The sequence below is a fragment of the Somniosus microcephalus genome, chromosome 5 (assembly GCF_052327205.1).
Source record: "Somniosus microcephalus isolate GS21.2 chromosome 5, FLI_Smic_1.0, whole genome shotgun sequence".
Taxonomy (NCBI): Eukaryota; Metazoa; Chordata; class Chondrichthyes; order Squaliformes; family Somniosidae; genus Somniosus; species Somniosus microcephalus.
In genome coordinates this window covers 6,263,836-6,280,307 of record NC_140991.1, presented here as the reverse complement: position 1 = coordinate 6,280,307, position 16,472 = coordinate 6,263,836, and the positions used below count along the sequence as shown (strand labels likewise).

General features: G+C 49.4%; 1 protein-coding gene across 1 annotated transcript in view; it reads right to left on the bottom strand.

Moving 5' to 3' along the window:
• The window catches only part of LOC147116841 (IQ motif and ankyrin repeat domain-containing protein 1-like), a 198,029-nt gene that overhangs the window by 24,952 nt on the left and 156,605 nt on the right, over positions 1 to 16,472 (bottom strand). The window contains exons 8-9 of the mRNA XM_085987175.1: positions 587 to 699; positions 65 to 497 (exon numbers count right to left, since the gene is read on the bottom strand). Of these exons, the coding sequence (XP_085843301.1) occupies positions 65 to 497; positions 587 to 699 (546 nt within the window). The remainder of the gene's footprint in view (positions 1 to 64; positions 498 to 586; positions 700 to 16,472) is intronic.

Here is a 16,472-nt window from a genome sequence, read left to right as displayed (position 1 = left end):
GGGCCTGACTCCTGGGGCTAGAGTAGATCAGGGCCTGACTCCTGGGGCTGGAGTAGATCAGGACCTGACTCCTGGGGCTGGAGTAGATCAGGGCCCCAGGCCTGGGGCTGGAGTAGATCAGGGCCTGACTCCTGGGGCTGGAGTAGATCAGGGCCCCAGGCTTGGGGCTGAAGTAGATCAGGGCCTGACTCCTGGGGCTAGAGTAAATCAGGACCTGACTCCTGGGGCGAGAGTAGATCAGGGCCTGACTCCTGGGGCTGGAGTAGATCAGGACCTGACTCCTGGGGCTGGTGTAGATTAGGGCCCCAGGCCTGGGGCTGGAGTAGATCAGGGCCTGACTCCTGGGGCTGGTGTAGATCAGGACCTGACTCCTGGGGCTGGTGTAGATCAGGGTCCCAGGCTTGGGGTTGGAGTAGATCAGGGCCCCAGACCTGGGGCTGGTGTAGATCAGGGCCCCAGGCCTGGGGCTAGAGTAGATCAGGGCCTGACTCCTGGGGCTGGAGTATATGAGGGCCCCAGGCCTGGGGCTGGAGTAGATCAGGGCCCCAGGCCTGGGGCTGGAGTAGATCAGGGCCGCAGTCGGAACTTGCCTCTCTGCAGTTTCTCCCTCATCTGCAGCTTGGCCAGTGAGAGTTTATCTTCTGCCTTTGACGCTGCTGCTCTCTTGGCCACCACCAGCTCCTCAGCATTGTGAATTGCCTGAAACAGAGAGAGAGCCTCGTCAGATCACAGTTCATCCGGGGAAAGGAGAGGGCTGGAGAGTGATCCCCGAACCGCACTCTCCCCTGGTGCAGTCCAGCCAATAACTCATCGCGTCCAACTGTCTGACAAATATAGGGTCAGAATCACAGGCCCACGTTATACTGGTCCCCCTCCCGCCCCCAATTCATTCCCTGTTCCCTCTTGCTCTCCAGAACCTGCGAATTGTCGTTGGGGTGCGGGTTCCCCGGGCATTACCTCAGCCAGTTCCTCATTCTTTTCCCGAGAGCCTCAACAGTCAATACTGGCCGGCTATTCAACCATGGATTGCAGCATCTGGCATCCGCACTCCAGCAGGGGGCACCCGGCAGCAATCAGGAGCAGGACCCTGACGGATTGGTTCCACTTGTTAGCTCTCAGGCACGGGATCATTGCCAGAGAGAGTGAGTCAGAGAGAACAAATGAGAGAGGGAGAGAGATAGAGAGAGAGACAGAGAGAACCAGACAGAGAGAGAGAGAGAGAGAGGGAAAACATAAGAATATAAGAAATAGGAGCAGGAGTCGGCCATTCGGCCCCTCGAACCTGCTGCGCCATTCACCAAGATCATGGCTGATCTTCAACCTCAACTCCACTTTCCCGCCCGATCTCCGTATCCCTTGATTCCCTTAGAGTGCAAAAATCTATCGATCTCAGCCTTGAATATACTCAACGATTCAGCATCCACTGCCCTTTGGGGTAGAGGGCTGGATTTTCTCAATGGAGATGAGTTGGAGGCGGGACTGCTGCTTGTCGGGTCTATATCCCGCCTCCATCATCTTCTGGCCAACCAGTGGGATTTTCCCCTGATGGACCTTGTTAAGCCCACCCTGCGGGCTCAGCAGGCCAATTAGGGGGAAAGTCACTGACACAGCATGTGCCATCTGTCAAGACTTCTTTGAAAGAAGAAATGTCATCGTTTGATAGCTCTGTGAAGCTGTCAAACACTGACATTCTCTGTAGTTTGATGAGTCTTTGTGTTCAGGACGCATCAAACCTTTCAACTTTGTCGATTTCAAATGGCTGTTGGTTCAGAGGATGCAACAGCCAGTCTGTGAAATCTACAATGCAGATGTCGGGACTCCCGATCCAGGGTGGATGAAGGCTGTAGGAAGAAAACAAGGTAAGTGAACATTTTTTAACACTTAACACTCACCTCACATGTGTACCACTCCACACTTGCACACATCACTCACCACTACATCTCACTTTCAGGCCCCTCCGACCCCCGCAGACCTCCTACTCGACTCCTCCAACCTGGCGGGGTTCTCCGAGGTCAGGAAGCCTTCACCTGTGAAGGTAAAATGGCACTAATCCTTTTTTCTGCCTGTTAACTCGCTGTTAACAGGCAGTTAAAAGGATTTAATTCCTTTCCCGCCTCCAGGAGCTGGGACCTGAAGCTGCACATCTTCCCGCCTCCTGGCAAAAGGGCATGGAGGCGGGATGGGGGTGGGTTTGCCATCCGCCCCCACTTTCCCCGTATTTACCAGCTGTCCCGCCTCCATGTCCACCTCCTCGGGGCTTGGAAAATCCAGCCCAGAGAATTCCAAAGATTCACAACCTTCTGAGTGAAAAAATTCCTCCTCATCTCAGTTTTAAATGGCCGACCCCTTATCCTGAGACTATGCCCCCTAGTTCTCGACTCTCCAGCCAGGGGAACCAACCTCTCAGCATCTACCCTGTCAATCCCCCTCAGAATCTTGTATGTTTCAATGAGATCACCTCTCATTCTTCTAAACTCCAGAGAGTATCGGCCCATTCTACACAATCTCTCCTCATAGGACAGCCCTCTCATCCCAGGAATCAATCTAGTGAACCTTCGTTGCACCGCCTCCAAAGCAAGTTATATCCTGAGGAATATAGGAACAGGAGGCGGCCATTTAGCCCCTCGAGCCTGTTCTGCCATTCAGTGAGATCATGGCTGATCTGCGACCTAACTCCATATACCCGCCTTTGCCCATATCCCTTAATCTTAAACAAAAATCTATCAATCTCAAATTTTAAATTAACAATTGACTCAGCATCATTTGCCGTTTCATAGCAATCTCATAGTAAAGGAACCTCTGGGGCAGAGTGATCATAATATGATAGAATTTCACAGTGCTCCAGGTGTGGTCTCACCAAGGCCCTGTACAATGCTAGCAAGACTTCCTTACTCTTATACTCCAGCCCTCTTGCAATAAAGGCCAACATAACATTTGCCTTCTGTGGTAAACCACGTTCACTATCGTATCACTGTTAGTAGTTAGCACTGTTCACCACTGTTCGTTATAACTGTATCACTGACCACTATTGTATCACGGTACGAGGTCGCCTCTTGCCACACTGCTATACCTGGGATGACCACCGCCGACTCCGCCTTGGCTCCACCCACCAGGCCAGGTATAAAGGTGAGCGACTGACTGGTATTCCTCCTGCTTGGATCGGATCACCCACGAGAGTGGGCTCTGTTATTTAGTCAATAAAAACCTTTAGTCACCTTCGTAACTCTTCGCCTTTTATTGGAGGAATTGATAGGTATATCAATTTTATTGACTAAATTTAATGATGTCCGACAACGAGTCACAACCGGCGGAGGAGCCACCAGCGCAGCTCCCAGGAGCACAGCCACACCAGCCAGCTTGGCTGCGAGCCCTCAGACCGCCGTACCTGGACCTGAACCCACGAGCAGCAAACTCAGCCGCAGACTTTAAACACTGGCTGGTCTGCTTCGAATCATACCTGAGAGAATCCAGCGTCCCTCAGGCATCCAAACTAAGTGTCCTGCAGGCGCAACTGAGCCCGAGAGTATACACTCTCATCGAGGACATGACTACCTACGAGACCGCCATCAACCTGCTGAAACAGAAGTACCGGACCCCGGTAAACTACATGTACGCTAGGCACCTCCTAAGATCACGGCCGCAACAGCCAGGAGAATCAGTAGCCGAATTCTCACAGGCGCTATATGCACTCGCCAGGAACTGTGACTTTAAATCGGTGTCGGCAGCCGAAAATACTGAAGATAATATCCGCGACGCATTCCTGAAAGGCCTACGGTCCGAGTACTCACGGCAAAGACTGCTGGAAGCTAAAGACCTCAGCATGGAAAAAGCTGAAGCCCTCGCTATCTCCCTGGAAGTGGCCCACCAAGATCAGGAAGCATTCACCAGGTACTGCTCGCGACCCTGGGACTCGGGCCCGACCCCTACCACAGCACCCTTCCCAGCGCCGCCCCCGGGACCTACCTCTGCGTCGGCGTCCCGGACCCGACCGGCCCCGCCACCCCCGGCACCGGCCCCGACATCGGGCATCCGCGATCGGGCCGCCGGCTGTTTTTTTTGTGGCCAGGAGAAGCACCCGAGGTCGCGCTGCCCAGCCAAGAACTCCACATGCAGAACCTGCCTGAAGAAAGGCCACTTCTCCAAGGCCTGCAGGAGCGGATCCTCAGAGGCCAGCAGTGCCGCATGCGAACTATGGGGGCGGCCATCTTCGTTTAGGGCAACTGAGGCCAGCATCCCCACACATGAGTCATGGGGGTGGCCATCTTTGTTTAGGGCAACTGAGGCCAGCATCCCCACACATGAGTCATGGGGGCGGCCATCTTTGATTAAGGCAACCGACCCCAATAGTGCCTCATGTGAGCTACGGGGGCAGCCATCTTCTCCGTCATTTTGCCCTACCTCGTGGGAGACGCCATTTTACTCACCACGCCCGACCGCCTCGCCCGCAGATGACAACGACTCGCTCAGCTACACACTAGCTTCCGTCACCCTGGACCAAGCCCGCCCGCACCATCTGTCCAAGTCAATGATGGACATCAAAGTGAACGGCCACGCCACGACCTGCCTGTTCGACAGCGGAAGCACGGAGAGCTTCATCCACCCAGACACGGTGAGCCACTACTCCCTCTCTGTCCTACCAACGCGCAGCCGAATCTCGATGGCATCGAGGTCCCACGCCACGGACATCAGCGGCTACTGTGTCGTGACCCTGTCGGTTAAGGGCACGGAGTATAAAAACTTTAAACTCCTCGTCCTCCCCCATCTCTGCGCTGCCGTCCTACTAGGGCTGGACTTCCAATCCCACCTCCAAAGCGTAACCCTAGCATACGGTGGACCCCTCCCCCCACTCACAGTCAACAACCAGCAAACGTTAAACCGCCCACCGCGTAACACCTGCAGCCTCTCCACCCTCAAGGTCCCGCCACCCTCTCTGTTTGCTAACCTTACCCCTGACTGCAAACCCGTCGCTACCAAGAGCAGGCGGTATAGCGCCGGGGACAGAGCCTTCATTAGCTCTGAGGTGCGGCGCCTCCTGAAAGAGGGCATTATCGAGGGGAGCAGCAGCCCCTGGCGTGCCCAGGTCGTAGTCGTAAAGACCGGCGATAAAAACCGCCTGGTCATCGACTACAGCCAGACCATAAACAGATATACCCAGCTGGACGCATACCCCCTCCCCCGCATATCTGACATGGTCAATCAGATTGCACAGTATAAAGTATTCTCGACCATCGACCTGAAGTCGGCCTACCACCAACTCCCTATCCACCCTGAGGACCGCCAGTATACCGCCTTCGAGGCGAATGGGCGCCTATACCACTTCCTTAGGGTCCCCTTCGGTGTCACTAATGGGGTCTCGGTCTTCCAAAGGGAGATGGACCAGATGGTTGACCAGAACGAACTGCAGGCTACATTCCCCTACCTAGATAACGTCACTATCTGCGGCCGCGACCGGCAGGAACATGACGCGAATCTGGAGAAATTCCTCCGTACGGCCCAACGGCTGAACCTCACCTACAATAAGGAGAAATGCGTGTTTAACACCACACGCCTTGCCATCCTCGGCTGCGTAGTGGAGAACGGAATCATCGGCCCCGACCCAGAAAGAATGCGCCCCCTCATGGAGCTACCCCTCCCCCACTGCCCTAAAGCACTTAGGAGAACCCTGGGGCTTTTCGCCTACTATGCCCAATGGGTACCCAATTACGCGGACAAAGCCAGACCCCTCCTGAAAGCCACTTCCTTCCCCCTCACGGAGGAGGCGTGCGCGGCCTTCTCCCTCATTAAGGGAGACATAGCCAAGGCCACGATGCACGCAGTGGACGAGTCCATCCCCTTCCAGGTGGAGAGCGACGCATCCGACTTCGCCTTAGCCGCCACCCTAAACCAGGAGGGGAGGCCAGTGGCCTTCTTCTCAAGGACCCTACAGGGCCCCGAGATCCGACATTCGTCGGTCGAGAAAGAGGCCCAGGCGATCGTGGAGGCAGTACGGCGCTGGAGGCACTACCTGGCAGGCAAACGATTTACCCTCCTCACCGACCAGCGTTCGGTGGCTTTCATGTTTAATAACAAGCTGAAGGGCAAAATCAAGAATGACAAGATTTTGAGATGGAGAATCGAGCTCTCCACCTACGATTATGAGATCTTGTACCGGCCAGGCAAGCTGAACGAATCCCCTGATGCCCTTTCACGAATGACATGCGCCAGCGCGCATATCGATAGGCTTCAGACCCTCCACGACCAGCTCTGCCACCCCGGAGTCACCAGACTCTACCATTTCATTAAGGCCCGCAACCTGACCTACTCCATCGAGGAGGTCAGGACCATGACCAGGAACTGCCAGACCTGTGCGGAGTGCAAACCGCACTTCTATAGGCCGGACCGAGCAAGCCTGATCAAGGCCACCCGCCCCTTCGAGCGCCTGAGCATCGACTTTAAGGGGCCCCTCCCGTCCTCTGACCGTAATGTGTACTTCCTCAACATCGTTGATGAGTACTCCCGTTTCCCCTTTGCCTTCCCCTGCCCCGACATGACCAGTAGCACGGTCATCAAGTGCCTGAATGCCCTCTTCGCCTTGTTCGGGTTCCCGAACTATATACACAGCGACCGGGGCTCCTCCTTCATGAGCGAGGAACTCCGGCAATTCCTCCTAGAGAGAGGTATTGCAGCAAGCAGGACCACCAGCTACAACCCCAGAGGTAACGGTCAGGTGGAAAGAGAGAACGCGACGGTATGGAAGGCCGTCCTCTTAGCCTTAAAGTCTAAGGGCCTCCCAACCTCCCGCTGGCAAGAAGTCCTCCCGACAGCGCTGCACTCCATCCGGTCATTACTTTGCACGGCCACTAACACCACCCCCCATGAACGAATGTTCGTTTTCCCCAGGAAGTCGACTACGGGAACCACTCTACCAACCTGGCTGACCGCCCCGGGGCCGGTCTGGCTGCGGAAACACGTGAGGGCCCATAAAACGGACCCCCTGGTCGAGAGGGTGAACCTCCTGCACGCCAACCCCCAGTACGCCTACGTGGCGTACCCAGACGGGCGGGAGGACACTGTCTCCCTACGAGACCTCGCACCCTCAGCCGATCCGGAAACACCGCCACCACCCCCCCCAACCCCAGCCCAGGTAGACGGCATGCCGGAACCCCACGAGCCCTCGCCGACCACGCAAACACCAGCATCAACACCGGATAAGGCACCAGCACCGGATAAGGCAACACCACCGCTGCGGCGATCGGAGAGGCTTACGAAGCCTCCGGACAGACTGACCTACCAGAATTGGTAGTACACTTCACCCCGCCGGACTTAATTCTAAACAAGGGGTGAATGTGGTAAACCACGTTCACTATCGTATCACTGTTAGTAGTTAGCACTGTTCACCACTGTTCGTTATAACTGTATCACTGACCACTATTGTATCACGGTACGAGGTCGCCTCTTGCCACACTGCTATACCTGGGATGACCACCGCCGACTCCGCCTTGGCTCCACCCACCAGGCCAGGTATAAAGGTGAGCGACTGACTGGTATTCCTCCTGCTTGGATCGGATCACCCACGAGAGTGGGCTCTGTTATTTAGTCAATAAAAACCTTTAGTCACCTTCGTAACTCTTCGCCTTTTATTGGAGGAATTGATAGGTATATCACCTTCCTAATTGCTTTCTGTACCTGCACGCTAACTCTCTGTGTTTCCTGTACGAGGACACCCAAATCTCTCTGAACATCAACATTGAATTGTTTCCCACTATTTAAAAATTATTCTGTTTTCCTATTCTTCCTGCCAACGTGAATAACCTCGAATTTCCCCACATTATACTCCATCTGCCACCTTACTGCCCACTCACTTAACCTGTCGATATCCCTTCGCAGACTCTTTGTGTTCTCCTCACAGCTTACTTTGCCACCTAGCTTTGTATCTTCAGCAAACTTGGATACATTGCACTCAGTCGCTTCATCAAAGTATTAATTTTTTTAAATATTCGTTCCTGGGATGTGGGCGTCGCCCTTGAGAAGGTGGTGGTGAGCCGCCATCTTGAACCGCTGCAGTCGCTGTGGTGAAGGTACTCCCACAGTGCTGTTAGGGAGGGACTTTGACCCAGCGACGATGAAGGATCGGCGATATATTCCCAAGTCAGGATGGTGTGTAACTTGGAGGGGAACTTGCAGGTGATGGTGTCTCCATGCGCCTGCTGCCTTTGTCCTTCTAGCTGTCACATCCCCCCTGTATCTCTTGCCCAAAACCTTAAGGGGGAAAAATTCGGTTGGTTTGCGCCTCCAGTTAGTGCCCTATAATGGGGCGCAAAGCAGCTAGCACCCGGGCGCAGCGCCGCCAATGCCTCCCGCGAAATTCAGCGGGAGGTTAGCAGCGGTGGTAACCGTTAGTGGCCCGCTCGCACCCCGGTTGCAATCTTCGGGAGCGCCCCTGACTTACCGCCGGACGCTATGTCTGGTGGGGTCAGGGGGCCTACCTGCGGCCGGGGCGGTGCTAATTAAAGGCGAGGTGCCGGGTGGCCATTTTTGCTGCTGGCCGCCTGCCAGCACCTGCCTCCGTTGCCGTCCCCGGCCTCCTGAGCAACCCTCGCGGAGTGCCGGCTGCGCTCATTTGCCGGTACTCCGATCCCGGTGGCCTAGCGGGGCCCCGGGTCATGCTGCGCAAGGCCTCTCCCCTTTAAGAAGGGGAGGAAGGCCTGTAATACAGCGGCGCAACATACCGCAGCGCATGGCGTGATATTCACTCGCAGCGCCCCAAGAGGGAGGTGGGACGCTTCCAGTAGCGCACCTCCTCGCTCTTGGGGCGCTACCATTCAATTTCGGCCATGGTGGCGCTAATTTTTTCAGGGTGCTTAAAGTAGCGCCCCGGCGAAGTTAGCGCCTCAAAGGGGGTGCGACTCAATTTTCCCCCCTAAATCTGTGTCCCCTAGTCCTTGTACCATCAACTAGTGGGAACAGCCTTTCCCCGTCTAGCCTATCCAAACCCGTCATAATCTTGTACACCTCTATCAGATCACCCCTCAACCTCCTTTGCTCTAATGAAAACAAATCCAGCTTCTCCAACCTGTCCTTGTAGCTAAGATCCCCCATCCCGGAACCATTCTGGTAAATCTCCTCTGCACCCTCTCAAGGGCCTTCACATCCTTCCTAAAGTGTGGTGACCAGAACTGGACGCAATACTCCAGTTCTGGCCTAACCAGTGCTTTATAAAGGTTCAGCATAACTTCTCTACTTTTGTACTCAATACCTCTATTTATGAAACCCAAGATCCCATATGCTTTGCTAACCACTCTCTCAATATGTCCTGCCACCTTCAGGGACCTATGCACATTAACTCCCAGGTCCCTCTGTCCCTGCACACTCTTTAAAACTGTGCCATTAAGTGTATATTGCCTCTCCCTGTTCCTTCTGTCAAAATGCATCACCTCACACTTCTCTGTATTAAATTCCATCTGCCACTTGTCTGCCCATTCTGCTAGTCTTTCTATGTCCTGTTGCAGTCGATTGGTATCATCCTCACTGTTTGCCACACCCCCAAGTTTGGTGTCATCGGCAAATTTAGAAATTCTACTCTGTATTCCAATATCCAGGTCATTTATATATATCAAAAAAAGCAGTGGCCCCAGCACTGACCCTTGGGGAACACCACTGTCTACCATCCTCCAGTCTCAAAAACGGCCATTTACCACAACTCGCTGTTTTCTGTCCTTAAGCCAATTCCTTATCCAAGCTGCCACTGACCCACCTATTCCATGAGCCTCAATTTTGTTAACCAGCCTTCTATGTGGTAGTTTGTCAAACGCCTTCCTAAAATCCATGTGGACAACATCCATTGCATTCCCTTCATCAATCCTCCCTGTTACTTCATCAAAAAATTCAATTATATTAGTCAAACACGATCTGCCTTTTAGAAACCAGTGTTGGCTCTCTTTAATTAGCTTAAACCTCTCCAAGTGCCCGTTAATTTTTTCCTTGATTATTGTTTCTAAAACTTTACCCACCACTGATGTTAAACTGACCGGCCTGTAGTTACTGGGATTGTCCTTACACCCTTTCTTGAACAATGGTGTCACATTTGCCACTTTCCAATCCTCAGGCACCTCCCCCGCATCTAGGGAAGATTGGAAAATTATGGCAAGCCCTTCCACTATCTCCTCCCCCAATTCCCTTAGCAACCTGGGATGCAAGCCATCTGGACCAGGCGACTTGTCCACTCTAAGCATACCCAGCCTTTCTAGTACATCCTGTCTATCAATTTTCACCCCTTCCATTGCTTCTACCTTTTCGACTTCTACCGATATTTTGTCAGCATCCACCTCCTTAGTAAACATGTGTAGATGGTGGAAAGACTTTGGGGAGTCAGGAGGTGAGACACTCGCCACAGAATACCCAGCCTCTGACCTGCTCTTGTTGCCACAGTATTTATGTGGCTGGACCAGGTAAGTTTCTGGTCAATGGTGACCGCCCCCCCCAGGATATTGGTGGTGGGGGCTTCGGCGATGGTAATGCCGTTGAATGTCAAGATTGTAAATAGCTGAGGCCCAGGCACTGATCCTTGCGGCACACCACGAGTTACAGCCTGCCAACCGGAAAATGACCCGTTTATCCCTACTCTCTGTTTTCTGTCCATTAACCAATCCTCTATCCATGTTAATATATTACCCCCAACCCCATGAGCCCTTATCTTGCGTAACACAGAGACAGAGAAAGAGACAGACAGACTGACAGAGACAGACTGACAGATAGAGAGAGAGAGACAGAGAGACAGAGATACAGAGAGACAGACAAGCATAGAGATAGAAAGATACAGAGAGACAGACAGAGAGACAGAGACAGAGACAGAGAGAGACGGAGAGAGAGAGATAGAGATACAGAGAAACAGACAGAGAAACACAGAGAGAGAGAGAGACAGAGAGAGACAAAGAGAGAGACAGAGAGAGAGACAGAGAGACAGAGAGAGAGAGAGAGAGACAGAGAGAGAGAGACACAGGGAGACAGAGAGAGAGAGATAGAGATACAGAGAGACAGACAGAGAAACATACAGAGAGAGAGAGACAGAGAGAGAGAGAGACCACGAATGCAAAAATGCCAGAAAAGACCTGAGAAAAATATCAAACCAAAAGCATCGGCAACCAAACAATCCGGACCTACGTACTAGATACAATGAAACCCTCAAAAGATATAAACACACCATTAGGAACAAAACACAAAACTATACCCACAAAATACTCGAAGAAATTGAAAACTCCACCAATCCAAAACAATTCTGGGAAATGTGGAATAACCTGAGTACAACACAATTGCAAGCATTACCAATCCAAGATGGCGACATCTGGAGAACACATTTTGAAAACCTCTACAAAGACATCCCAAAAAACAAAACAAACCCAAGTCAACATCAGGTCACAGAAAAACTCCACACATTAGAAGCAACAATTAAAGACAACCAAAACCCTCTAGACTCCCCAATCACATGGAAAGAACTGGCCACAAAAACAAAATCTCTCCACCTAAAGAAAGCCTGTGGCCCAGACAACATCAAAAATGAAATGCTAAAGTTCAGTAATATGGAGATGCAGGGTGCGATACTCAAACTATTCAACATCATATTACGCTCAGGCTGTTTTCCCGATATCTGGTGCCAAGGACTAATCTCCCCCATATATAAAAGTGGAAACAAATCAGACCCAAATAACTACCGCGGCATCTGTGTCAACAGTTGTCTAGGGAAGTTATTCTGCAGTATTCTAAATAGTAGATTACTTGATTTTCTTAACAAACATAATATCCTCAGAAAAAACCAAATAGGCTTTCTTCCAAAACACCGCACCGCCGACCATATCTATACCCTTCACACCCTCATCGAAAAACATAAACACCAAACAAAAAATGGGAAAATATTCGCCTGTTTCATCGACTTCAAGAAAGCCTTTGACTCTATATGGCACGAAGGGCTCTATTATAAACTTCTTCAGTGTGGAATAGGGGGCAAAGTCTATGACCTTATTAAATCAATGTATCTGAAAAACAAATGCGGGGTCAAAATTGGAGACAAACGCACCGATTTCTTCACCCAGAGAAGAGGCGTCCGGCAGGGCTGCAATTTGAGCCCGACCCTGTTCAACATATACATAAATGAATTAGCAGACATGCTGGAGCAAAGCGAGTCACCAGGTCTCCGTCTCCTAGATGGAGAAGTGAAGTCCCTGTTCTATGCGGACGACCTGGTTCTGCTGTCTCCCACAGAACAGGGATTACAGCAACAACTAGACCTACTCGACAAATACTGCCAAAATTGGGCTCTAACAGTAAATCTAAAGAAAACCAACATCATGATTTTTCAGAAAAGACCCAGATGTCAGGAAAACAAATACCAGTTTACCCTCAGTGATACCACTATAGGACACACTATGAGCTACACCTACCTTGGTCTAACTATTACAGCATCAGGGAGCTTCAGCATAGCAGTGAATGCACTAAAAGAAAAAGCCCGAAGAGCCCTATATGCAATAAAAAGAAAATTCTACAACATCCAAATCCCAATCAAAATCTGGCTCAAAATTTTTGACAGCATAATCCTGCCCATTGCACTGTACGGTAGTGAAGTATGGGGCCCGCTAAATCACCAAAGCTACACTAAATGGGAAAAACACACAATAGAAGCCCTACATGCAGAATTCTGCCGAAGCATCCTTCGCACCCAAAGAAAAACGCCAACAAATGCATGCAGAGCCGAACTAGGCAGATACCCACTGATAATAAACATCCAAAAACGAGCACTAAACTTCCTAAATCACCTCAAATCTAGCTCCCCAGACACCCTTCATTTCAAAGCCTTTCAGACCCAAGAGCTAAACCCAGAAAAGAGTCCCCTGAGTCAGCTGCTACTGAAACTAAGTACTCAGCCGGACCCTGACCAGCCCCAGACCAACACAGCCGTCCAAACACCAATCCGAGTGAACCAAATCATTAAAAAATGCAAAGAAACCTACCTGGAACATTGGAACAAAATAACCGAAAGCCAAAGCAGATTAGAATGTTACCGGGCCCTAAAAAGAGAATATAAACTGGCAGACTACCTCACGACCATCAGAGACACAAAACAGAGACAGACCCTCACCAGGTACAGACTAAGCGACCACCAACTGGAAATTGAAAAAGGCAGATACAAGAAATCCTGGCAGCCTAGAGAGAATAGAATATGCGATCAATGTCTGGCTGGCGAGGTTGAAACAGAAATGCATTTCCTCCTAAAATGCGAAAAATTCAACACATCAAGAAACATATTATTCAACAAGCTAAGCCAAACAACCCCAGATTTCAAGGAATTGGATGATCTGTCAAAATTGAGATTAGTCCTAGGAGAAGGAGACAGACCATACCTTGGGGCTAAATATGTAACAACATGTCACAACCTGAGGACTGTTTAAAAGTAAGACTGTTTAAAATTAATATTGAACGTACCAAATGAAGTAGAAAGACTGTTTAAAATTAATATTGTTTAAAAATAATATTGTATATACCCAACAAATGTCAAATCGATTGACACCTACAGAATGTTGGAAAACTGTACCTTTTTGCTATGTAAGCTTTGGCAATATGGTTCTCTGTAAACTTTCATGCCAATAAAGCATTTGAACTGAACTGAACTGAACTGAGAGACAAAGAGAGAGACACAGAGAGAGACAGAGAGAGAGAGAGAGACAGAGGGAGAGAGACACAGGGAGACAGAGAGAGAGAGATAGAGATACAGAGAGACAGACAGAGAAACATACAGAGAGAGAGAGACAGAGAGAGAGAGACAAAGAGAGAGACACAGAGAGAGAGAGAGAGAGCGAGAGAGAGAGAGAGACAGACAGAGAGAGAGAGAGAGATAGGGAGAGAGAGACGGGGAGAGAGAGACGGGGAGGGAGAGAGGGAGAGAGAGAGACAGAGGGAGAGAGACAGAGGGAGAGAGACAGAGGGAGAGAGACAGGGAGAGAGACAGGGAGAGAGAGAGACAGGGAGAGAGAGAGAGACAGAGAGAGAGAGAGACAGGGAGAGAGAGACAGGGAGAGAAAGAGAGACAGGGAGAGAGAGAGAGACAGGGAGAGAGAGAGAGAGAGAGAGACAGAGGGAGAGAGAGAGACAGAGGGAGAGAGAGAGACCTATTGCTCACCTCTTGGCTGCAGCACCGTAGACTATATGATTACGGATTTGGACCCATCCTCTTTCAGAGCATTCACAGCCAAACCACAAACAACACTGTCAGATCACAGTCAAATTACTATGTATCTTAAAAAGACAGAAACAAACAACACAGAAACACAACCCAGTAAACTGTACAACACCAAAAAATCGTACAGATGGGCCAAAAACGACACGGAAAAATACCAGAAAGCAATTAGCAATGAATCAACTCAAGCTCTCTTGGACACCTTTCTGGATAACATATACACTCACAATAAAGAAGGCGTAAACCGGGCAGTGAATAACCTAAACAATATTTTTGATAATTTGGCAACAATGTCAAACTTGAAAGTTCGCAAGAATAAACCCAAAACAAAAAACTATGAAAAATGGTTTGACCCAGATTGCCATAACATGAGGAAAAAACTCAGAAAAATATCAAACCAAAAACACAGACATCCAGAAAACGAGGAATTACGCCTTACTTATTGTCAGACACTAACACAATACAGAAACACACTCAAAACCAAAAAAGAGCAATATATTAAGAATACACTCAGCTCCATTGAGGAATCCATTGATTCCAATTGTTTCTGAAACAACTGGAATACATTACACAAAAAACAACACGACGAATTGGCCATTCAAAATGGAGACACATGGGAAAACCACTTTGAAAAATTATACCAGAAAAACACACTAAGGCCAGAGCAACACCAAATATGCAAAAAACTGGAAAAGCTAGAAATAGCCATAAAAGATAACCAAAACCCGCTAGACTCCATAATAACAGAAAAAGAACTTTTTGAAAAACTCAAGGACCTGCGACCAGGAAAAGCTTGCGGGGCAGACGGCATACTAAGCGAGATGATTAAACACACAGACGATAAAATGAAACTGGCTATCCTAAAACTCTTCAACTTGGTTCTGAGTGTCGGTTACTTCCCTGATATCTGGAACAAAGGACTCATAACGCCCATATACAAAAGTAGGGACAAAGTTGACCCAAATAACTATCGAGGCATCTGTGTAAACAGTAACCTGGGGAAGGTATTCTGTAGCATCATAAACAAAAGACTTATAAACTTCCTTGAGGAGCACAATGTCTTGAGTAAAAGCCAAATTGGATTCCTGCCAAACTATAGAACATCAGATCATATCTTCACCCTACAGACCCTAATTGACAAACAAGTTCATCAAAACAAAAGCAAAATCTACGCATGCTTTATAGATTTCCAGAAGGCTTTCGATTCCATCTGGCATGACGGTTTATTCCTGAAACTTATCGAAAGCGCGGTAGGGGGAAAAACATATGATGTAATTAAATCAATATGTACAAACAACAAATGTGCAGTTAAAATTGGAGACAAACAAAAAAAATACTTCCCACAGGGGCGGGGGGTGATGCAGGGCTCGCCAATCTCACCAACACTCTTTAATATTTACATAAATGAATTGGCAAAACTACTTGAACAATCTACAGCACCCGGCCTCACCCTATATGAATCCAAGGTTAAATTCCTCCTCTATGCAGACGACCTGGTTCTGCTGTCACCAACTAAGGAGGGTCTACAGCAGAACCTGGATCTGCTGGAGTCGTACTGCCAGACTTGGGCCCTGACAATAAATCCCCAAAAAACCAAAGTCCTTGTGTTCCAGCAAAGATCCAGACATCAGGGACCCAAAATAAATTTCACACTAGGAACAACCAAAATTGAACAAACCACTAACTACACATACTTGGGCTTAAAAATCAGTTCTACGGGAAATTTCAAACTGGCTGTGAATGAACTGAAAGAGAAAGCAAGAAGGGCTTTCTATGCCATTAAAAAATCAATCCAAATAGAAATCCCAATTAGCATTTGGCTCAAAATTTTCAAATCAGTAATTGAACCAATTGCACTCTATGGCAGTGAGGTGTGGGGACCGCTAACACAACAAGAATTTGCAAAATGGGACAAACACCCAATTGAGATCCTACATGCAGAATTCTGTAAAAGTATCCTCTGGACTCAAAGGAAAACCGTAAACAATGCATGCAGGGCAGAACTAGGCCAATATCCATTAATAATCACTATCCAAAAAAGAGCCACCAAATTTTGGAAACACCTAGAAATGAGCAACCCCCAATGCTATCATTATGAAGCCCTGAAATGCCAAGAGAGGACCATAAAGAAGAATACCCTCAGTCAAGTAACTATTAACACTACTAACAATAACCAGCCCCAGGACAGTGACAGCGTAACACAAAGCATTCGACCCAACACAATCGTCGCTAAGCAAAAGGAAAAATATCTGTCATATTGGGCAGAAAC